The 24,531-nt window shown below is 41.8% G+C and overlaps 1 protein-coding gene and 1 long non-coding RNA gene across 2 annotated transcripts; one reads left to right on the plus strand and one right to left on the minus strand.

The window, feature by feature from the left end:
• The first annotated feature begins 7,549 nt into the window (after positions 1 to 7,549).
• RHAG (Rh associated glycoprotein) lies at positions 7,550 to 22,345 on the plus strand. Its single transcript, XM_031604955.2, has 10 exons — positions 7,550 to 7,757; positions 12,170 to 12,356; positions 13,259 to 13,409; positions 13,562 to 13,709; positions 14,253 to 14,416; positions 14,922 to 15,059; positions 15,504 to 15,625; positions 16,579 to 16,664; positions 17,505 to 17,578; positions 21,604 to 22,345. The coding sequence occupies exons 1-10, from the start codon at positions 7,652 to 7,654 to the stop codon at positions 21,679 to 21,681; spliced, it is 1,254 nt and encodes a 417-aa protein (XP_031460815.2). The 5' UTR covers positions 7,550 to 7,651; the 3' UTR covers positions 21,682 to 22,345.
• On the minus strand, positions 20,960 to 23,017 carry LOC149919271 (uncharacterized). The gene is made up of 3 exons (XR_016464589.1): positions 22,862 to 23,017; positions 21,533 to 21,621; positions 20,960 to 21,238 (listed from the first exon to the last, which is right to left on the minus strand). It is a non-coding gene; the product is annotated as an uncharacterized LOC149919271 (long non-coding RNA).
• Between the last annotated feature and the right edge of the window lie 1,514 nt (positions 23,018 to 24,531).

Raw genomic sequence — 24,531 nt, forward strand, 5'->3', positions numbered from 1 at the left:
AGAGGAGAGGAGAGGAGAGGAGAGGAGAGGAGAGGAGAGGAGAGGAGAGGAGAGGAGAGGAGAGGAGAGGAGAGGAGAGGAGAGGAGAGGAGAGGAGAGGAGAGGAGAGGAGAGGAGAGGAGAGGAGAGAAGAGAAGAGAAGAGAAGAGAAGAGAAGAGAAGAGAAGAGAAGAGAAGAGAAGAGAAGAGAAGAGAAGAGAAGAGAAGAGAAGAGAAGAGAAGAGAAGAGAAATAAATGGGAAAAGAATGAGGATGGAAAAGTAAAATGAGAGCAATTGGTAAAATGTGAAGGCATGGAAGGGAAGTATGAGGAAAGGGGAGATCATCCAGATAAAAACACAGAAAATTGCACTGGGAGCCACAGTTCACTTCAGGCCATACCATATCAGTTCCACTTTTAGCCCTGCCTCCTGGGTTTATTCCTGTAGTCTCATAGTGATGAACAGTCATTGCAGATCTAGCTAAGCAGATCTGCTGAGCAAACCAGTATCCATCCTGGTAAGCCTTATTTAGTGCTGGTAAGCATTTATTTCAAATGCATTATGAAGTAGGTAAGTAAGATCTGTAAGACTGTGGCATCTAATGAGCTGTGGCATGAAAACCTTGTCTCTTCCACACACTGGTGTGAACACTTCAGAGACTGGGCTTTTCCACTGCAATTGTTTTCTGCTGTACCCATGTGTAACATGTTCTCAGTTCATTGGAGTACCTCCAGTGCCTGCTTGGCCCAGATGGTCTGTTGTATTTTAAGTAGTAAGCTAGGCTGCTGCTGTTTTCTGAAATATTGCTTGGCCCATTGAAAGGAAATAATAAATTCATCTTGTCAGTTCAATAGCACAGGACTACTTCTGGATATTCAGTGATTTAGTACCTACTTCCTGGAAACTAAAAAACAGACATATAAATTAATTATGTATGTCACAAACCACGTCTTGCATTTGGTCAGCTTTCAAGCTGCAAACAAAGAAGTCTATTTGCCTAATACTCAGGCAGCTGAAGGAGAAGTTAGCTGTACACAGGAAAAAAGTAAGCAGTATGTGAGTTTCTTGTAGGAATTTTTAATCTACTAATTGTTCTACCTGCATTGGAAACATGCATGCATTGCAATTACTGCTGTGAGCTTTGCATTATGGAGTTCAATTGAGATTGCTTTACCATTTGTGTGCTGTACAAGATTTAGGGGAGAAAGAAGTACTTAATCTTCTCAGTGGGAGGGCACAATGAAGGGGTAGAGATGGGAAAGGCCCTTTTGCTGAAACAGAAAGCACGTAAATTTGCTTGTAAGCCATCACCCCAGTGATATGGCCTTTCTGTATAGCAAATTGGGGCATATGGGACCTTTGCAGGAGTAGCACAGCATTGTACTGAGGTGAACTGTAACTATAAAGGACTAAATGTAAATAGGAAGGAGCATTTATAAAGGAGAAATGAGTTGATATTGTTTTCAGCAAACATCAAAATGCAAATCAGACCCAGTGATGGAATAGAAGCCTTAAAACCTAAAAACACAGAAAACAGGTGAATAACCTAGATGGGAATCCAAATTTCTTCAGCCAAAAGACAGAGATTGTAATGAAGGCAAACAGACGAATGCATGTACTGTTGAAGCTAAATTACTTGAGTTCATACATCTGTAGGCTCATTAACTTTCAATAGCAGTTTTATTCGCTATTATTCCTCAAGGAAAACACTCATGGACAAAGTGATGGACCTAAGCTGATCACATCAACAGTTAAAGCAATGCACCACATTTGTGCATAAACACAGAAAAGCATCTTGCACATGTCTAGAAAAATCTGTTTTCGCTGAGACATTTGTCAGTGAAGAAAGGAACTGATAGAGAAAATTGGTATTACTCTCAAGAAAGGGTGAAGGAAATCAGCATTACAGAAATTGTGTAGTTTCAAAGCTGATCAGGACTTTTCCCCAGAGCTGAAAGTCCACTTTCATTTTACCTCAACTGATTGAGGAACATTGAAAGAGTTGCCAGAGGCTGTTCTGAAAGACTGTTTTGCACATAATGTGATTGTCAGATAAAAGGGAATTCAGAAGAATCCATAACTTCCTTGACGCTCTATTAGACCTGTGATTTCTCATGAACACTTTTTATAAAGAGCATAGAATCACAGAATCACAGAATGGCCTGGGTTGCAATGCTCATCCAGTTCCAACCCCCTGCTGTGTGCAGGTCGCCAACCAGCAGCCCAGGCTGCCCAGAGCCACATCCAGCCTGGCCTTGAATGCCTGCAGGGATGGGGCATCCACAACCTAAATCTCAATCAACAAAGTGTCTCAAACATAAAGTTTTATTCTGTTTCTCATTGCTCCTTGTGAAAAAATAATAATAATAATAATAAAGCTTTAAGGATCATGTAAATCATCTACCTTCCTGCATTCACCCATTTTTTTGTCACAGGAGCAGCTCAAACTGGCTCATTTGTAAGGGAGCAGGAACACCTTTATCTCTTGTAAACGGCTTTCCTGTAGCATCAGGATACTCCTCAACCAGTAGCTTCTGCTTATTATTTTAGTCCTTCTTCACAGTGCTTTTGTAGTAAAAGCAGAATGTAAAACAGTGAAGTCAATGACAGTGATATGGATCCAGTGAAGGCAAAGATACTGCTGTTATCTAAGAAATCAGAAAAAAACCTTCAATGTCATTTTCCCCTTTGAGGTGAATGAAGCTACTTAAGAACTTCGTGGACAAAGCTCACTTATGGAGGTGAGCTTTTGGCTTGAGATGGAATATGTGTCGTGCTTGGAATATTAGGTCGTGCTTGACCAACCTGGTAGCCTTCTATGATGTTGTCACTGGCTGGGTGGATGGGGGGAGAGCAGTGGATGTAGTCTACCTTGATTTCAGCAAGGCATTTGACACTGTCTCCCACGACATCCTTATAACGAAGCTGAGGAAGTGCGGGATAGATGAGTGGACAGTGAGGTGGGTTGAGAACTGGCTGACTGGCAGAGCACAGAGGGTTGTCATTGGCGGTGCAGAGTCTGGTTGGAGACCTGTAACCAGCGGTGTTCCCCAGGGGTCGGTGCTGGGACTGGTCCTGTTCAACATCTTCATCAATGACCTTGATGAGGGGGTAGTGGCCACCCTCAGCAAGTTTGCTGATGATACGAAGTTGGGAGGATTGGCTGACACGCCCGAAGGCTGTGCTGCCATTCAGCGAGACCTGGACAGGCTGGAGAGCTGGGCAGAAAGAAATCAGATGAGGTTTAACAAAAGCAAGTGTAGAGTCTTGCACCTAGGGAGGAATAATTGCATGCACCGGTACAGGTTGGGGGATGACCTGCTGGAGAGGAGCTCTGCGGAGAGGGACCTGGGTGTCCTGGTGGACGACAGGTTGGCCATGAGCCAGCAGTGTGCTCTTGTGGCCAAGAAGGCCAATGGCATTCTGGGGTGCATTAAAAGGAGCGTGGCCAGCAGGTCGAGGGAGGTGATCCTCCCCCTCTACTCTGCCCTGGTAAGGCCTCATCTGGAGTACTGTGTCCAGTTCTGGGCTCCCCAGTACAAAAAAGACAGGGATCTCTTGGAAAGAGTCCAGCGGAGAGCCACAAAGATGGTGAAGGGCCTGGAGCATCTCCCCTATGAGGAAAGGCTGAGTGAGCTGGGTCTGTTTAGCCTTGAGAAGAGAAGACTGAGAGGGGACCTGATCCAGATCTATAAATATCTAAGGTGTGGGGGGCAAAGTGGCGAGGCCAGACTCTTTTCAGCAGTGTGCGGAGACAGGACAAGGGGAAATGGCCAGAAGCTGGAGCATAGGAAGTTCCGCACCAATGTGCGCAAGAACTTCTTTACGGTGAGGTGACGGAGCACTGGAACAGGCTGCCCAGGGAGGTGGTGGAGTCTCCTTCTCTGGAGATATTCAAGACCCGCCTGGACGCCTACCTGTGTGACCTGGTGTAGGGATCCTGCTTTGGCAGGGGGGTTGGACTCGATGATCTCTGGAGGTCCCTTCCAACCCCTACGATTCTGTGATTCTGTGATTCTGTGTCAAGAGCAAGACTCAGTGATCCTAGTTGGGTCCCTTCCAACTCAGGATGCTCTGTTTGTTCCACTGTGCTGATTCAAAACATTGCAAAAGTTAATGTTTAATGAAGTAAGTCTACTAATGTGATACCAAAGAAATGGGATAAATGTTAATGATGTCAAAAAGCCTTATTCAACTAGTTTGAAGGCTGGCATGCTCTCAAGACACAGTCCATAAATCCATCCAATCAGAAGAGGAATATTTGTAGTTCAGACTTCAATGGGATGAACTCAGGGTTGTAAATGGTGCCAGGCTGTTCAGCAGACTATGTTGGATCTCTTCTAGGAGACATCCCAAATCTGAGTAATGCCTGAATTAGCCATCAAATGTGATCAAAAGAGCCCAAATTGTCTATTTAGCCCGTCTGAAATATTTTCTTTTAAGGTGAAATCAATTGCTCTTGAAAGTTCCTATTTCTTTTCTCTGTATTTCTGAAAGAGAAGCACTATTGGACAGATAAGACACAGAAATCAATGGTTTATATCTGTTCAGATGAATGTTAATGTTGCCACTGTTAATGTTGTCCAAGGGTATTCTTTTGGAATATTTCTCATTCTTTATGTAATGATATCACTCATACTACTTTCTTATCTCTTGTTTTGAATTGTTTGGAAGACTTAAAGTCTTTTCACATATTTATATAAAGGCTGTGATATCTTACCAATACCATACCTTTACATAGGGCATAAAAGTAGGATGTAAAACCCAAAATCTATTTTACGAATACATGGTACAATACAAACACCAGTTAGTTGATAGATCCAAATGTGCCATAATGCTCATCACAGAGCACCCTCAATTCTTCCATTCTATTTAAGTAGTCGTGATTGAGCTGAAGCTAACAGGGGGACACAAGGGAATTTTTTAGATGCTGAAGACTATCTGCTCCAGGACATGTACAATTTGATTACACTCTGCAGCAGTGAGATGGCTATGTAATGACTTCTGGACTTTGAAATGAGGTTTTGTAGGTGGCTGCTTCCCATCAGCTGCCAAGGCTGTATCAAACAAGACAAACAAAGACAAAGATGGGAATGACAGAGACAGCCATCAGCACCGTCATCAGCACTACTTCCTCCTACAGACAAAGTTTCCACTTCGATGTAAGGCTGCAAGATCAGGATCCATTTACAAAACACAATCAATGAAACACAGATATTGGAGTATGTGACTATTGGAATGTACTATCTTCAGTGTCCCTAATCATATGTAATTGACTTATGGGTGTATAAGAGCCATATATATGTGTTGGTTGGACACCAGCTCACCTTACTGGGAAAACCATTGAATTTCCCTTTCTCTTCACACATAGCCAAAAGCAAAAGAAGGTCATGGGGAAAGCTATATACATCCTATGAAGATGCCAACATGAAGTTTGCAAAATAAATTCTTACATATTTTATATTCCAGGTACACTACTACATCAGCTTTCTGACACATACGTGCTAGAGCACAGCTTTTGTTTGTAGTCTCAAATAACAGATCCCTGTTCCATCCACTGCACAGGTTGCAATGGACTACAATTGAGCAAACAAGAATATATTTTTCAAGTCCTTGTAATTCTTACCTGAAAAGCCCAGGCTTATCCATCCTCAGTCAAGCTTCTAGGAGTTCAATGTCTAAGCCTGAAGTACTTGACACAGTCTCCCATTGTAAACAGTGAAGAGAAATGTATACTATAAAGCATTATGCATCATTTCCTAAGACAGCTGATAGAAAGAGATGAGGTTTGCCATCTTCTTGAGATGCACATAATTTCCTATTAACCACTAAGGCACTGAAACTTGATTGGCTTTGGCATGCATTAATAGTTTTACAATATTTATAGTATGTGTGTTTATGTACCTACACTAAATTTTAGATATAGAGCAAAAATCTCAGAAAATCCTGCTTAAAAGAATTCAGTCCACATAAAACGTTTAATACTTATTAAAAAGTACTTTTCCAAATAATATTTCAACTGGGAGACTCTGCATCCCTGAAAGAACTTAAGAATTGCACACATCATATATTCACTTGGAAAAACACAATGCAGTGAAAACAAGAGATATTCATGGTTGAACTGTGGATTAAATAAAAAAAAAAAAAATAGAAAGAAAAAAAGAAAAAAAAAAAGGAACTTTATTTGTGATTTTGTTCTCGTTTAATTACTTCCTGTGCAAATGAAAGGGCTCAGAGCTGCTTACAGTCGTGCAGTGCTGGCTGTCTTATCCTGTGGCACAGCAAGAACGATCAATATCTCTTTAACAAAGCTCTGCTTCCTTTCTTTGAGCTGTTCAAATGATCTACAGTCACTACGAAGGAGAAATGTGCATATGCTCACTGCAGCTTTGCTACACAGAAGTTTGATTCCATTATTGATTGCTATGTGCTTATTTATCCCCAAAGCTGCAGGTTCATCTTAAAGAAGAAAGGCCTGAGATAATCTTAAATTTTGTCCAGACAGTGGCCTTTTTACTTAGAAAGCTGAATAGTGCCTGGAATTTTATGTTAAGATTACTACAGCTCCGTCAAGAAAATGTAGTCCAGGTATAGAATGAGCAGGGCACCATTCCTAAAGCCTACCTCAGGTTTGGTGAGCTGAAGGCTGCAAAGTATGTAAATAAACCTCTATTCTGGGAGATGTTTTCCTGAAATAAAGTCTCTTACCATACAATTTTGGCCTAACTAAGGACTGATCAGAGTCAGTAATTCAGTATCACATCAATAAAACATTTTAGCCCCCAAACAGAAAACATTTAAGGTTCAATACAAAGTTTGAGAATCAATGTGAATCTCAAGGATGAGTGACCACGCTCTCATAATCTTAATGAAATTTAATTAGCTCCTTTATTCATGAGCAAGTTGATAAGCTTAGTTTTTTAAAACCATTTAAGAAATCTGGTGTCTGAATTATTTCTAGTTGCCTGCGCCAAAGGAAATTAAAAAAGCAGTAATTTAAGTTGAAAAAACACAGCTTTATGTTTTGACAGCTAGGAAGATTCTTTTTTTCCTTTCTTTTGGAGAAACAGAATTGTTTTATTTTAGAACAGCAGATCACAATGAGAACTCGTGTCCTCACCAACCACACTTCATTCACCGTGAAATAGAAACACAGTTCTCTTTTCCCAACTTATCCTGTTATCAAGAAATAGGAGATCATTCATGTTTCACATAAAATGAGAAAAGTTTGAACTGTTCAGATGAAAGCTACAGCCTGGAGAAGTAGATGGACTACAGGAAACACAACTGTAGCTCTGTTCTGCAATACATGCAACAAATCAGACTACGTGAGATTTTCTTCTTGGCTTAAACGTTCTTAGTTAAAAATATGTATAAGAATACACAACACGTATCTGTGGCTAAAGGAGTTGTTTTGCAAACTGAGAAATATTTAAACCAGTATTTCATACACAGAAGTAGCCTGGGAAATAGAGGTGGCAATATTGGCCCATACAGTTTCCCTCCCATAGTGGGTGTGACGGTTGGTTTGCCTGTCTCTCTTTTTTATTTTTTTTGGGCTGTATCACCCAGACCCACAGAACTAGGCAGCTCAGTTGAAGGCAAGCGTCCTTTATCAGGTCCTTGCAGCCTCCAGCTCTCCTGCAGTGCCTTCAGCCCTTGACACCAACATGAGGTTCAAGTTCTCGGCCATCGCTCTTCTTCTAGAAGTGGTCTTCATCATTTTGTTTGGGCTATTTGTGGAGTATAACCCTGGGACCACCGACTTGTATCCGTGTGAGTACTGCCAAGATTCACTAAAGTTAGAATCGCTTTCAACTAATCCTAACCTGAATAACTTAGGGGATCAACTAACATAGCTTGAAAAGGAAAGCAGACCTTGGGGCAAAGAATCAGGTTGTGCACATGCTGGGAACAATCCCTGGCCCACCGTGAGCCAGGCTACAGCTACAACTGCACAGTAATTGAGCATCCCAGACAGTTGTACTGTGGCACTGCGACACGTTGCTATATACATATCTAATGTTATATTGCTGTGTAATTATAGAGCAGTTACACAATTTTAATGCAGCACTAATGATACAGCTATTTCCAAAGATGCCTCTCCGCCTACCTCTTCTCTGGCTGTCCTCCAAAACAACACGATGACAACAAATATAGCCACAGAACAATAGTGTGTGGGGAATCCTGGTAAAATTTAGTAAGCCAGAAGGATGTTTCTAGGTCATGTATCCTTCAGACTCAGATTAAGGTCCGTTGTCCCTACAAGAAAACAGAAATTTGCCTTCTTCTGAATGTCATACCTGCCAGCTCTGGTACTAACTTGTCCTATACTTTCTTGGTGTTCCCCTTGCCAAGTAAAATGAAGAAAGGTGCCTGAGATCCTTGTTCTTATTATAGCAGTTAAACAGCCTTGAGTGGCCATTTACACTGCTGTGATACCTTTTTACTGAACTTCAGGTCTTCCAGAGGGAGATGTCTGTGCTATCTAAAATGCAAACTATTAAATTAGGGATTGCCTAAAGTCTTTCATTCTTTAAACATGACAGAAAGTTTGCCTGGTGTCCCCTCTGTCTGCCTTCCTGCACAGGCAGTGTATGACTGTGCTGTAATCTGTATGCTGTACCAAGCTGTTCACACTACAGAACCACTAGCAAGATTCTGGCTCACGTAGAGCAGCACTTTGACCTCGTCCTAGGCATGGCTTAGAAAAAGCAGAGGTGTGGTAGGCAACACAGGTGGGAAAGGTGCTTTGGGAGGGAAGAGCATGTACAGATACAAGTCAAGCCATGCCATGTGCCCTTTGGCCAGAGGACAGGCTCTGGGCTGTTCAGTTTACTAACATAGACATAAAAGAAGAAAACACCACCGACTTGATGTTGGACTTAATGATGCTGACCTAGGAGTATGTAAATCTAATTCCTGGTAAGCAACTGGAAGGAAGAAGAATGTCCTGACACCTGTATTTTCACTTCTAGACCCTCCTCTTCTCAAACATCCCTATCTGCAAAGTGCACACGAGCAGTTTGCAGAAGCACCTGGCAGGCAGCTAATGGCAGAGTTGTGTAGGTGAATTGGGACATATCCTGAGTCAAGACTTTCCCTGAGTTCCCAGACTGATGGCTTCAAACTTCCTTCCGTGTTATCCCAAGGAGCCCTGAGATGGTAACTTCACCTGTAACTGACACGTTTAGTTCCATCTTCCAGTTACATCTTGCACTCTCAAAATTGCAAGGCAGGGCCTGATTTGTATGCCTTAAATATCTCAGCACCATAAATCCAAGATTTTTGGTGGTTTTGGACAAATTCGTTAGAATGATGAAAATAATCACTGAAGACAATGACAGTTTTGCATTAAGATAAGGGGTGCTTAGCTGAAATTTTTCTCCAAACAAACCTTTTCATTCTGTTTCTGGAGGAAGTTATTACAGGCAGAGTTACTTGGATGGACAACTTTTGGTTTTACGCCACTAAAATGGGAAGACAAGGGTTTGAGATGATTTCACATGTACTCCTATGGAATTTCTTCAGTGCTGGCATTTAATGCATTGCCATAGACCCATGATTCCTCTTTCTAAAAATAGTCTGTACCCCTTTCCTTCAAGTTTGTAAGGTAACTGCTTTCAGCAGAACAGAGCTACAGTTTAAGTGTACACATAGCTGTTTAAGTGTATTTGCATTAAGACTCAGTATCATGCATAGACCTTGTAGGGAAATCAGTATGTTGGTCTTTGGCAGCCTCGGCAGAAATCATGTGCAGTTTCTTTGTTCAGGATCTGCTGGAGTATTTTTCCCAGTATTTCTCTTCCTGCCTCTCAGAATAGAAGTACCACATTCTGTTAAACACAACCAGTTACTGAAACAGCTTATTTCAAAGTCCTTTGCTTTCTTCATCATTTCAAATCATTCTAGACCTACTGTTCTTTAGCAGAAGGTGCAAAAGGTAGCTTGAGCACAAGGAATGAACTAGATCGGTTGGAAGTCTTCACTCAGCTCATGAAATCGATTACATGTCGTATTTGGGACTGGGATAAGATTCCTTATAGTACACTTCAAGTGAGAGCTGAGCACAAAGAAACCCCGTAGGAGGGTACAGCAAAAATTAAGTTCCTCCGTCAAGATGTTTTTGAAACCTGTTCTTTTGCTCGTGTGTAGTGTCAGGTTACTCAGACATCTCCTAATCTAGGTAAGATTGAATGAGATGTTAAATACATGAATCCTGAATAAGACGAATACCACATCTCTAGGCACCCTGTGCCAATTCTTCACCACTTTCACTGAAAGACTTTTCCCTTATATCCAATCTAAATCTACTCTCTTTTAAGTTTGAAGCCATTTCCCCCCATCCTTTTCCCACAGACCTTAATGGTTCCTCATAGAAAATCATTTCAAAAACAGAAGAAAAAAGTTTTACAAAGCTTCATACAGAGAAGCACCACTCAGAAGATTTACTTTAATAAGGTTCTTTTCCTAAACATTCCCTACCAATTTTCTCTGGCATAGGAATACAGGCAAGCTAAGCTGTGTTTGCAATCCTGCACTCAAAAGGAAACTAAAAAAATTGCTGCTGGTAAGATCAGGAAGATTGTATTAGCATTGTTTGTATTGCCCTTGCCATATCTGTTCCTTTCCTTGCAAGGCACTTTGAAGCAAGGAAATCAGTTGAGCTCGAAGGCAGATATTAACTTTCACTGCTGTTTCTACATCTCTTAAAACAAGTAGTAGGTACAACACAAGAGTTTGAAAAGTAGATCTGGAAACAGTAACAAGGAGGAAAATGGGGAGTTCCCAAAAGACTGCAGGAGCCTCAAAAATAATTTCAAATTATTGAAGTCAGGAAATAAATTTGAAAATGTTTGGCCTAAAAAAGAAGCTGAAGAGTTGGGGTGTTGGAGAACTACCACATTTCTACAGTAATGTTAGATGTATGTAGACAACTGTAAAGAATGTTACTACTGGCATGCTTGCGTTTCAGGACTGGAATACAAATATAACAGAGTTTATTAAGACTCTCCAGGAACTTATTATACTTCTGGGCCCTCTTTTGGCTAAACACAGAAACACATACAGCAAAACAATAGGAATGTCAAAAGCACCTAAATGTGGAATATAACTGCAGTCAAATATTGTAATAATCAGGTCAATGTCTCAAGTCTCTCTATGTGTTTACATGTAAGAATCAGCAAAATAGAAATGGAAAGAATGAGCTTTTCTCTGCTGAGCTTCTTACTAACAGAAAAAAAAAAAAGAATAAAGAAAACAATTAGTGAGTTCAAATTGGGCGGATGTAGTGTTCATTAAATTGCATAAAATTCTTCAGACTAACTAACATATTTTGAAATATAAAATATCCATGTTGTGGTGAGGCACTGGAACAGGTTGCCCAAGGAGGCTGTGGATGCCCCATCCCTGCAGGCATTCAAGGCCAGGCTGGATGTGGCTCTGGGCAGCCTGGGCTGCTGGTTGGTGACCTGCACACAGCAGGGGGTTGGAACTGGGTGAGCATTCTGGTCAACCCAGGCCATTCTGTGATTCTATGGTTCTATGGTGATAAATTTAGTTTATATAAAAATCATTAAAAATTCTAAAAATTAAAAAAAGTTCAAAGAAGGACTATCAACAATGTTGATATTTGAAAGAAAAATCATATTTGAAGGAGGGCTAAGTTAATGCTACTTAGCAACATTAAGACATTTAAGGCCATATATAAACTGTTAAATTCAAAGTAGGCAGTTGAAGAACTCAATCTGTTCTACAGCACTTTGTTAAGAATCACAAGCATACTTTTGCCTTATGCCAACTAGTAGACTCTCAAAAAAAACCTCTTGCACATTTTTGGAGTTGGCCAGAACGTGATGGATGTAACAACCTTTATTTCAAAGGATAGCAGAATTTTCTGTAAGGACACGAAGCTGTGAAGTTCCATGTGGCTTCAGGTCCAGATGAAAGCTATGGGCATATTAATGTTATTCACATAGAGATCTAGTGTTCTTTGCATAATGATAAATTATAAAAACAACCAATTTTTTCCAAAAACTCAGCTAACTCAGTCAGGTCAGAAAGTGTGGGATGATGGGTCACACTGATAACATAAGTGTAGAATCCTTTCAGTTTTCAGCTAAATCTTTCTTTATCCCTAGATATTCTTCCCTCAAGTTGCTGTCTACTCAGACATTTTCTTCTTTCAGTCTTTAAGGACGTCCATGTGATGATATTTATTGGATTTGGTTTCCTGATGACTTTTCTGAAGAAATATGGATTCACCAGTGTTGGTATCAACATGCTCATTGCTGCCTTTGGTCTTCAGTGGGGCACTCTAATGCAAGGATTTTTGCACAAGGGTGAAGGACAGAAAATTCCTGTTGACATCAAAAGGTACATATGAAATTTTCCAGAAGTGAAACTCCTATCCCTTAAAATATCAGATTAAAGATACAAAACCTCTGAGATTAGTTTTCCAAACTCATGAACCTTTGATGGAACATTGCTGTCAATCTTTCTGTCTCTCACCCAAATGGCAGCACCTGCTGCACTGGGTCAAGGGAATACAGGATGAAATCTGAGCTGACAAGTTATGTGTGGAACATAAGCCATGTAGAGAGACTGCTCTGAATCTCTGGAGCAGTGCAAACAGGAGAATTTTCAGCAGTAGTGCAGCTCCCTCCTGCACCCAGCAGACACAGAGGGATCTGTTCTTCCATGGGGTCAGAAAGAAAAGGCTTGAGCAGTCTGTCAATCCACACATGAGATTTTTCTCCTGCTTAGGAAGGAATAATCTGTGCTAACACAAGGTTTGGAGCCCAACCTCAGAACAAGGGACTTCACAAGTAATGCCTCTGGGTGCAATTAATCTCTCTTCCATTGATCCACCTTGCTTCTAGCAGGGTCTCAGAATGTTTCCCTTGTATGCAGTTCTGCTTTCTAAGAAAACTTGCAGAAGATTTTGAAAGAAACCTCACCCCAAATGGATAGGGATAGACATCTTCAACACACACCTCTTCCAAATTTTGACTGTAAACTCAGACAGCTGAGCAGGAGGCAATTTCCCCACATTTTCTCCTCAGCCTTCTATAAGATGCCCACACAACCCAACTAGGAAATTCTGATGTAACTTTTATCCACAAAAGAAGATTCTTTGTGACTTTTTGTTTGAAGATTTACTGCTCTGTCATTTAATGACATAACAAGTTTGAATACATCTTTATTTCAGCTCCCATTAAGCTGATTTTCTCTCTTATTTCTTGTTGGTTTGCTTGCATTTGTTTTCTCATCTTCAGCATGATAAATGCAGACTTCAGCACAGCAACTGCTTTGATTTCATTTGGAGCAGTCCTGGGGAAAACCAACCCTGTTCAGATGCTCCTCCTGACGTTTTTGGAGATCGCAGTCTTTGCAGCCAATGAATATCTAGTTACGGAAATATTTAAGGTACAACTACTTACAAATAATTGTTTCCTGTTCTCACAATTTCCTGTTGTAAACATGTTTTCACTGTGTAATGTTTCCAGTCATGCAGGAAATCAAATCCTCATTTCTTTGCTGTGTAAATGTTGTGCTATTATTTCGGATCCCTGATACAGGCCACAGATATTGGAGCCTCAATGACCATCCATGCCTTTGGAGCTTATTTTGGTTTGGCTGTAACGCTCATCTTGTATCGTCCTGGCTTGAAAAACAAGCATGAAAATGAGGAATCTACCTATCACTCAGACATATTTGCCATGATCGGTAAGTAAAAGAAGCACAGCAAAGTCATACTGAGAGATGAAGAGACTTCTACCCCCCCTTCATCCATATGTTTTTATAATGACCTATTATTATGCTACTGAATGTTAGAAACCACATGGGTGTTGAGTTGGGTTTTCATCCATCTGCCCACGAGATCTATTCACAGATCAATTTATAATTGTAAGCTATCAGATCTATCAATAAATGACCAAAGATTTACATGTGAACTCCCTCACTAATGCATCCTGCTCTGGCGTTTTCACAGTGATAGTGAGCTCTAATGGTTTGTGAGGCATGGTGAGGGGTTGCAATATGTTAAAAAGTCTTACAGTAAGATTTGTCAGAATACATCAAAATTCCAACTGCCAGAGTCAAAAGCTTCTGCACTGTCTGCTATTTCTTCCAGAATTTTTAGTTATTTTACATTTTCATTGACCATCTTTCTCATTTCTTGTACTTAGTGCTGTTATATTGGATCTTTCACAGTGAAACACCTCTTCTGACCAAATTGTTTTCATTTTGTTTTGACTTTTACCCATCCAGGTACCCTGTTCCTTTGGCTTTTTTGGCCCAGTTTTAATTCTGCAATTGCAGATGAAAGTGACAAGATTAAAACAATTATCAACACTTACTACGCCCTGGCAGCATGTACTGTTATAACATTTCTCCTCTCCAGCCTGCTGGACCAAAGAGGCAAATTCAGTATGGTAAGAGTCCTACCACTACCTCTACTAAATCAAGAAATCCCCTATAATACAGATGATTAGATTGGTTCCCAGTGTCCATGAGCTAGCTGGAACCCCTGCACTAGGGCTGTTATGCTTCAGAAAGCTGCAACGTCATATTGCACTCTGAGTCAACCCTCTCTGCTTTATGTATGTAATTTGGTTCCCACGTGGGAAGAGTAGGGTGCTCTTACCTACTATCAGGATGGTTCCACTCTCTCATCTGCAGAACCTGCTGACATTGATTCATTAAGAAGGACATTTGGGTCTTATTCATAAGATGGTCTTGTCTGAGTTTTTCTTTTGCAATACCCAAAAGAGGTCAACTGGCTTAGAACTGCTTTGAACCAACACCCTCAACTTGTAACAGGGAACTCTGTTTTAAATTCCTGATTGTTTTTCATTGCAAAAATCCCTTACAAGTCATTCAGCCCCAAAACAAACCTCTGTTCCATGTCTAATAGCTTCATGGTTTTACACTGCGCAGGTTCTCATTCAAAATGCCACCCTGGCAGGAGGAGTAGCAGTGGGTACCTGTGCTGACCTGACAATATACCCTTTTGTTGCTATGTGTATTGGGAGCATCGCTGGGATCGTCTCTGTCCTTGGGTTCCGCTTCCTGACTGTAAGTATCCAGGACCTACCTCTGCTCCCACCTACATACTGCATCACCAACTTCACTGGAGCTTGCTTTCTTTAATAGAAAGAAACTGGCTGATAAACTACAGAGAGTAAATTCTCTATTATTTTCAAACTATTATTTTGAAATGCATGTGATTAAAATATACTCTTATGAGATAACATTGGGAACATCACTGACATTCTGTGTTCTGTAGTGCTATACTTATGATGGTAACTTGGACATCTGTGGCATGAGAGGTACTCACTTGATTTTCTCTCCTTGTATAATTTCACAGTGAAAGGGAAAATAACTGATTCCAAGGGTATGCTTTGTATATCTGAAGTGTCAAATCATTTCTTGGTCTTCTCTGTCACTTTCTTTTCCATATTGTTCTTGACAGAGTGGAGATTAAACTCACCATGAAATTTATATTTCCCCTCATTTCAGCCTGTTTTGGCATCCAAGCTGAAAATTCAAGACACATGTGGAGTCCATAATTTACATGGCTTACCTGGAATACTGGGAGGCATTGCTGGCATCATAGTAACTGCAGTACAATCTGAAACTAAGTAAGTAATACTCAGAAAAGATAAAGAAGTTACCTTTACTGAAGGCCTGTTTTAATTTTTCACTCTCCTTGCATCTAATTATGATTTATTTTCAGAAAACCTACTGTAGGGAACTGCTTTCACAGGGGTTGAACTAGATAACTCCCAGAAGTCCCTTCCAACCCCTACAGTTCTGTGATTCTTTGAAATTCACCTTTGATTGGATTTCAGATCAGTGTTCTGAAACACTGAGCACTGGAATAGGCTGCCCAGGGAGGTGGTTGAGTCACCATCCCTGGATGTGTTTAAAAACCATTTGGATGTGGTGCTCAGGGTCGTGATTTAGCGGAGAGTTGTTAGGGTAGGATGGTTGGGTTGTAGTTGTGGATGATCTTTAAGGTCTTTTCCAACCTGAGCAATTCTGACCCTATGATTCTATGATTCTATGATTCTAATTCTGATTTAAATGGGATTGTTCTTGGTATCCTGCATTAACATGGTTTATATGCAAAGCTTGTTTCACATTCAAAGATCAGATAAAAATTTTAACTAGTTGTTAAAAAAATAAATAAATCACCCTTCAGAGTAGAAAAGTCATTCTCCTGCTTCTACAACCACACCTCAGGCAACAGTAAGACTTCCAAGAAAAACACCAATCAACAAAATGGGCCATTTCCATTCTCTTAAGAAGACCAGCAGAAGATGGAATGTTAGTCTTTTTGACAAAGGAAAACATTTTATGAAGACTGAGAACATGTTAGTAACCTTTTCAAAGAACTTGTGTTAAACTGTAATCCAAAACAAAACCAAAGTACAGGCAGTCCCACATGTCTTCTGCAGTGGCTATGGCAATGAAAAGTTATTTTCCAACGAGTTGTTCTGTCCAGCAGAGGGCAAACATAAAGTTGTGAAGCCAAACCTCACTCTGTACTTTCATAGTTTTTACTGCTGACTTATTTTTCTGTCTGTTTCAGGAGAGGTGTCCAACTTACTGCTGGCAATCAGGCTGCTGCCTTGGGCAGCACAATTGGAATTGCACTGCTTGGTGGAGCACTGACAGGTCAGTTCACATACAGTTCACATACACAGTTCACAACTGCACACAGCAGTTGAAATATATATATGGTGTTAGAGATGGGCTCGTGGAGAATTTCAATCTATCAATAATTTCACAAGAAAACTAGAAAATGGAAAGATAGAAATGAGTAAGTCATGATAGCACACTGGCAGAATCTTGAATATGGAAAAGGCAGTTTCTCAACCAGTCTTCAAACAGCAGCTAGATATCTTGCTGAATATATACTTCAAAGGCACTGGTTTGTATATAAAAACCACAACTGTTGCTCCAGTTGAAGTTCTGCTCTAGATTCAGAAACTTAAAATGCTGAGCAGAAACTAGTTTGAGATTAACTCATGACCCATTAGGTGTCCCATGTTTTCATGTGATTCTGTTACTCTTATATAGATGTCTCATTCTACATTAGGGTGTCTAAGACATCCGTAGTGGACTGGTAGATACAACACAGGATTTACATGAGAGCCATGCCTGACCCGTATCCATTGGGATCTCAACCATACTTCCCATCTTTTTTGCTTTGTATATAGAGAAGAACGGGCTGAGATATTTTAGTGATTTCTTTTAATATTGTTAACTAAACCACTATAACATATTTCCTCCCAAAAGCTTGATAGTGGTGCCTTCCTTAGTCCTGAAGTTGTACTAAAGGACATGATTTAGTGAGGAAATGTTGGTGGTAGGTGGATAATTGGACTGGATGACCTTGGAGATATTTTCCAACCTTGGTGATTCTACGAGTCTGTAATTCTATTCTAGGACATATCTGAAGAATGTATGTTTGGACATAGTTTTTTTCAACTTCTGAGGTCTTTTTATCTGCAGGTGCTATTCTAAAGCTGCCCATCTGGGGACAGGTATCTGACCAGAACTGCTTTGATGACTCTGCTTATTGGGAGGTAAGATACAAACCACTGTTAAAACAAAGGAACAATATTTTCATCATGTTAGAAGAGATACAACACACGGAGGTTTGCACATCAGTCAACTTTCAAACACATTGCCCAGTCTTAGGCTGTGAATTTATCAAGGCAATCTTCTGGATTTATTTCTGACCAGCCACCTACTCATGCTTTGAATGAAAAGCAGAAATAGAGCCAAGAAATTGAAGCCTCAGTGGAGTTCTTTACATCTGCAGAGAGAAAATTAGAAAGGCAAAAGTCCAGCTTGAACTTAACCTGGTCGCTGGGGTAAAAAGGAACAAGACTCTTTTACAAATATATCAATAGTAAGAGGAGGACCAAGAAGAATCTCACAAAATCACAGAATCACAGAATGGCCAGGGTTGGAAGGGACCTCAAGGATCCTGAATCTCCAACCCTTCCGCCACATGCAGGGCCACCAATCTCCCCACTTAATACCAAACCAGGCTGCCCAGGGCCCCATCCAACCTGGCCTTGAACACCTCCAGGGATGGACGAGGCATCCACAGCCTCTCTGGGCAGCTGTTCCAGCACCTCACCACTCTCATAGGAAAAATCTTCCCCCTGACATCCAACCTCAATCTGCCCTCCCTCAACTTCAAACCATTTCCCCTTGTTCTGCAGTTATCTACCTTTTCAAAGAGTTGATTCCCATCCTGTTTGTAGGCTCCCTGTAGGTACTGAAAGGCTGCAATGAGGTCACCCCGCAGCCTTCTCTTCTCTATGCTGAACAAGCCCAGCTCCTTCAGCCTGTCTTTGTAGGGGAGATGCTCCAGCCCTCGGATCATCTTTGTGGCTCCTCTGGACCCTCTCCAACAGCTCCCTGTCTTTCTTGTACTGGGGGCTCCAGACCTGGCACAGTACTCCAGATGGGGGCTCACAAGAGCAGAGTAGAGAGGAACAATCACCTCCTTGTCCCTGGTGGCCACCCCTCTTTTGATGGAGCCCAGGATATCATTTGCTTTTCGAACTGCAAGAGCACACTGCTGGCTCATGTTCAGTTTTTCATTCATCAGAACCCCCAAATCCTTCTTTGCAGGGCTGCTCTCAAGGACCGCTCCTTGCAGTCTGTATGGATGCCTGGGATTCTTCTGGCCCAAATGCAAAACCTTTCACTTTGCAGTGTTCAACTGCATTAGATTCACCCATCTTTCAAGCCTGTTGAGGTCCCTCTGAATGGCATCCCTCCCTTCCACAAAGGAATCTCCATTCTTTACTGGATGAGGCTAGGAATGTGACCACTGAGGATAAAGAAAAGGAAGAGGTTCTGAATGCTTTCTTTACATCTGTCTTGAAAGGTCACAGCAGTTATCTTCAGGGTACTCCATTCTCTGACCTGGTATCTCTGCTGCGGAGCAGACAAAACCCCCGCAATTCAGGAGGACACAGTTAGAAACCTACTAGTCCAACTGGACTGCCACAAGTCCATGGGGCTGGATGAGATTCACCTGAGAGTGCTGAGGGAACTGGCGGAGGTGATAGCTGAGCTGATTTCCATCATCTATCAGCGCTCTCCTTGTTGACTGGTGAGATCCCAAAAGACTGGAGACTTGCCAGCGTGACTCCCATCTACAAGAAGGGTCATAAGGAGGATCCAAGGAACTGAAGGCCTGTTAGCCTGACCTCAGTGCCAGGGAAAGTTATAGAGCAAATTGTCTTGAGGGAGATCATGCTGCATGTGTGGGACAACCAGGGGATCAGGCCCAGCCAGCAGGGGTTCATGAAGCACAGGTCCTGCCTGACCAACCTCATCTCCTTCTATGATCTAGTGACCTGTCTAGTGGATGAGGGAAAAGGTGTTGATGACCCGGATGAGGGCATTGAGTGCACCCTCAGTAAATTTGCAGATGACACCAAGCTGGCTGGAAGTGTTGATCTGCCTGGGGGAGTGAGGCTCTACAGAGGGATCTGGACAGGCTGGATTGCTGGGCTGAAGCCCATGGGATGAGGTTCAACAAGACCAAATGCCAGGTCCTACACTTTGGCCACAACAACCCCAGGCCACGCTACAGACCTAGGGATGAGTGGCCTCTCCTGAGTAGAGGAAATGGACCTGGGGGTATTGATTGATGCCAGCAGAACATGAGCCAGCAGTATGTCCAAGTGAAGAAGAAGGCCAATGGCATCCTGGCTTGTATCAGAAACAGTGTTGCCAGCAGGAACAGGGAAGTGATTGTCCCCCTGTACTCAGCTCTGGTGAGGCCGCACCTTGAGTACTGTGTCCAGTTCTGGGCCCCTCACTGCAAGAAAGACATTGAGGTCCTGGACCGGGTTGGAAGAAGGGCTACAAAGCTGGTTTGGGGTCTGGAGCACAGGCCTTATGAGGAGCAGCTGAGGGAGCTGGGATTGTTCAGTGTGGAGAAGAGGAGGCTCAGGGCAGACCTTATTGCTCTCTATAACTACCTGAAGGGAGGTTGTAGTGAGCTGGGGGTCGGCCTCTTCTCTCGTGTAACTGGTGATAGAACTAGAGGGAATGGCTCCAAGCTGTGCCAGGGGAGATTCAGGCTGGATGTTAGGAAATGCTGCTTCTCTGAAAGGAGATTCTATGATTCTATTGCTTTTATATTCATAGAATCATAGCATCATGTAATGGTTTGGGATGGAATGGACCTTTAAGATCACCCAATTCCAACCCCCTGCTGTAGGCACCTCCCATAGCCCAGGTTGCTCACAGCCCCATCCAGCCTGGCCTTGAGTGCTTCCAGGGAGGGGGCATCAACAGCCTCACTGGGCAACCTGTGCCAGTGCATCACCACCCTCACATTAAAGAATTTCTTCCTAAGATCTAGTCTAAATCTACCCTCTTTCTGTTTAAAACCATTTCCCTTTGTTCTCTTGTCCTGAGAGTTCTCACTCTCTTCTTCTTGTTCTTTAAACATCGCATTTGCATTCCTAACTCAACAGTGCCGCTTTTCTATCATCAATTAGAATGTATTGCTAAGTGAGATTTAGAGCACTTTACTGTATCATAGAATCATAGTGCTTAGTGCTTCTTGTTTGAATAATCTGACCATCAAAGTCATGGCTTAGAAGCTCTGGCTCCTCTCATTATTGATTTATGTATGATGACACAGACAATAGGGCTTAGAAGCAAGAATATCTGAAGTTGCCTTGCTAGGCTCCCTTACACTCAACAAGATGATAACTCTAGATTGCAGCTCATTTGAATCATTCCGAGTCTATATTAGAATTATGCTAATTAAAAACTTAGGAGTCTGCTCTTTCCACACTGGTAACGTAGATTTTTAATCGCCTACCTCAAAGATAAAGTTCTATATCTTATATACAATACACGTAAATAAAATGTTGTTAACTGACAAAGAGAGTTTATTAATTTTTTAATGAATTAAACTCCAGTACAAACCAAATAATTTGTCTTTTAGTTATAGAATGCTTGCAGTTCAACGGGAAGTTATGAAACAAAACATCAGTGGATGCCCCATCCCTGGAGGTGCTCAAGGCCAGCTGGATGGGGCCCTGGGCAGTCTGAGCTGGTGCTTGGTCTACTGGTAGGCAACCCTGCCCATAGCAGAGGGCTGGAACTGGATGATCTTTGAGGTCTGTTCCAACCCAAGCCATTCAATGATTCTATGATCCTGTGACTCCGTGATTCTATGATCAGCTTTAGATATGATACTTGGGAAAGAGAAAAAAAAAGAAAAAAATGTTAATGGCAGCTATATGCTGTTTGACATTGGAAAAGCAACAAGCACTGGTTTTCAGCAAGGTCTGAATAATCTGAATAGCCCTGTCATATAAAAGTGACAGAAACTGACAGGAGAATGAAAGTTTTAAATCAAGGATGAAGAATTAACTCACAGCCTGTGTTGACTGGCAATAGTAATTAGTCTGCTCACTTGAAGGTCCTTTAGTGTCAGTAAATTCCTCACAGTGTATAAACAGACACACAATATGTGCAAGCAGAATTACCTTCTCAGTATGCTTCAGTCTCCTGATATCTTTATCTCATCAACTGAACTGTTCTTTGATTTCCATGACAGGTTCCAGAAGAAGAGAAGCTGCATGAAATTAATTCCAACAACTATAATGAGCACAGCAGAATTGAAGCTATCATGTAGAAAAACATATGTATGTCCTTATGATGCTCTTTTCTGTTTCCAGTGCTAAAAACCAACACCCCAAAATTTTTCTAACCACCAATATCTTCCAGAAGGAGCTGTAGGTAGCTATATTTCTGTAATATTTTAAAAAAAGTTTGATTTTAGCATAAAATATCATTATGTCAGGCTCAGGAGAACCAATTTGATCTTCCCAACATGTTTGTTCTTTTGGAATGAGGATCACTAAAATCTATAAAGATTCTGACTCCAACCTTCCCTCCATCAACCAAACAGGTGAGCTTATCGTAGAAGGAAATGAAATTTCCAAGTCAGGACTTTCCCCCGATGAACCCATGCTGACAAGGGCTTAGTTATCAGATTGAAGGGGAAGATTGTAATGCAAAATAGCACAGAAGATTATTCCTATTCTGCTCGTGTATTTTTTCCTCAGAAAACTTTATAAAGATACTAGGTATAGCTAAATTCCTATCCGAGAATTCAGGAGCTCATTTATTCACATGTACCCATGAGTTAATTGCACTGAGAGCTGACTGCAAAGAAATGCCTCAGTGAGTAATAACTACTTACTGTGAGGAAATCCCCCAGAATGGTCCCCACAGGAGTTATGTTTTGCTCATTGAAACAAATGGAAAAAAAATAAACTTTATGCTTTTGTTGTCCAGTTCTCACAATCTTTCTGTAGCAAACCAGGCACTAACCTGCTCTTTCATAACCTCTGTTGTCAGATGAGGGATTACCTCTTCAGGCTCCCTCAAAAACTAGATCAGAGAGATGGGCCGTTCTACATGGAAATTTATTCCACCTAACCCAGCTGTTGTTTTCTGGAAAGTCCTTGTTTCTTTTAGACAAAGAAGAACCCTAGAAGCCTAGGTTAGCCTAGGAAACTGTGTAAGATGGCTTATAATGTTATTAAATATATATTTTGATGCAGTGAGGTGGTAACTATTTAGGATAAGTGTTCCCCTAAACCCTGAAAACATCAAGATGATGGAAAAAGAACCAACAAACTTTCATTAGCATGGAGGAAGCAGGGCAAAACATCAACAATATCGATAAAGGTCACCTGCGTTGAACTTGATGTCGCAGTTATGAGTGGGAGGATGTATCCTGCAGGAAAAAGCTATTCATAGCCCATCACCCTTATCTGTAATAAACCCACACTACTCAGCTCACTCACCACCTGCTGGCACTGCAGGAGCCAGAGACCTACTGGAAGGAACCAGCAGGGCTGAGCAGGCAAGAACAGTGGAGTTTGGGGTTTTATTTCCTTCTCCCATTGCATTTCTAGAGACACCTCCAGTCCCACAGCATCCTTCCAATAGCCTGGCAAGTCTTGTACATGCAGGGAAATGCTGTACATGTTTTGAAATTCTGCACAGATATAACCCTTGACCATCTGTAAGTAAAAAACTCAGAATCACCATTTCTTTTCATAACCTAAGAGTCAGTATTGTCCCTTGTTAATAATTAAATCTTATCTGTGTCTGGAAGGAATGAGGCTCACAGTGCCTTTTTACCTGCTTTGCAGAGGTACAGAAGTAACACACCATTTAGCACGCAGTTGAACATAAACTTTAAACATTTTCTGGGGCATCATCCAAGAAGACTAAATGACCTGGCCTTTACTCCAGTGACCCAAGTGGCAGCAGACTCAGGGCAAACAGTGAGAGAGCAGGCTTGTTCTAGATCCTCTTCCATGCTCCCAGCCATGTTTATATAATCACGGCATCATTGGAATGGGAAGGGACCCTGAAAGGCCATCTAGTCCCACTCCCCTGCAGCAAACAAGGACACCCACAGCTCCATCAGGTCCCATGCAGCCTGGCCTTGGGTGTCTCCAGGTAGAGGGAATGCATGACACTGCTGGGCTACATGTACAAATGTTTCACTGCAGATCAGCTCCCTTGCCCTGCTGGCCATGTTTGTTTTGATGCAGCCCAGGATACGGTTGGCTTTCTGGGCTACAAGGGCACATCACTGGCTCATGTCCAGCTGCCAACCACCAATGCCCCCAAGTCATTTTCAGTGGGACTGTTCTCTATCTATTCATCCCAAAGCTTGTACTGCTAGTGGAGGTTGATGGGACCCAGGTGTAGTCCTTGCACTTGGTATAGTTGAACCTCATGAGGTTCACCTGGGCCCACTGCTTAACCTATATAGATCTCTCTGGATGGCACCCCATCCCATATGTGTGCTGACTGCACCACATAGCTTGATATCATTCACAAACTGCTGAAAGTGCACTCTATCTCACTATTGATGTCACTGATGAAGATATTGAGGAGCACCAGTCCCAGTACTGAACCCTGAAGGACAACACATGTCACTGATCCACATCAGGACACTGAGACACTGACGGTGCTTCAGCCATCTTTCTTCAGTAACCATATCCCCCAGGCATGGCTTTCAACCCAGAGATAATCCTACAAGCTCTTCTCTCTGTCACTCTTCTTGAAACTGTCGCATAACAAAAGTAAGTAACACAGCTGAAGTCTGAATTTCTTCCTCCCCCTACCTCTAAAAGAAAGTTTGCTGTGGCTCTCTTGAGCTTAGAAACCCAAGTACCTTTGCTTTATTGCAGTGGATGCACCATTCACTGAGCTACAGAACACACACCAAAACTGGATATTGAGACTAAGAGATTTCTGCCTATTCAAAGACCTGAAGGTTTGGTCCCTCGCTTTGCAGTCTTATCTCGTCCTTGGCTATCGACATCAGGCTGGACAAAGGCTGATTAGATAGTGTCAGAGTAAAGGCCTCCAAGAACTGAGCTCATTGACCTCAGCAGTGACAAGAAGGATGTAGGTGTCTAACCTACCTGAGGAGGGACAGAAATAGATAAGAAGA

Source organism: Phasianus colchicus, chromosome 2 (assembly GCF_987193195.1).
Source record: "Phasianus colchicus chromosome 2, bPhaCol1.hap1.1, whole genome shotgun sequence".
NCBI classification, from domain to species: domain Eukaryota; kingdom Metazoa; phylum Chordata; class Aves; order Galliformes; family Phasianidae; genus Phasianus; species Phasianus colchicus.

Excerpts from the sequence above, each read along its gene's own strand:
- RHAG (XM_031604955.2), top strand. The coding sequence starts at position 7,652 with ATGAGGTTCAAGTTCTCGGCCATCGCTCTTCTTCTAGAAGTGGTCTTC. Across the intron at positions 12,357-13,258 it reads ATTCCTGTTGACATCAAAAG|CATGATAAATGCAGACTTCA; the intron begins GTACATATGAAA and ends TCTCATCTTCAG. Across the intron at positions 13,710-14,252 it reads AGACATATTTGCCATGATCG|GTACCCTGTTCCTTTGGCTT; the intron begins GTAAGTAAAAGA and ends TTACCCATCCAG.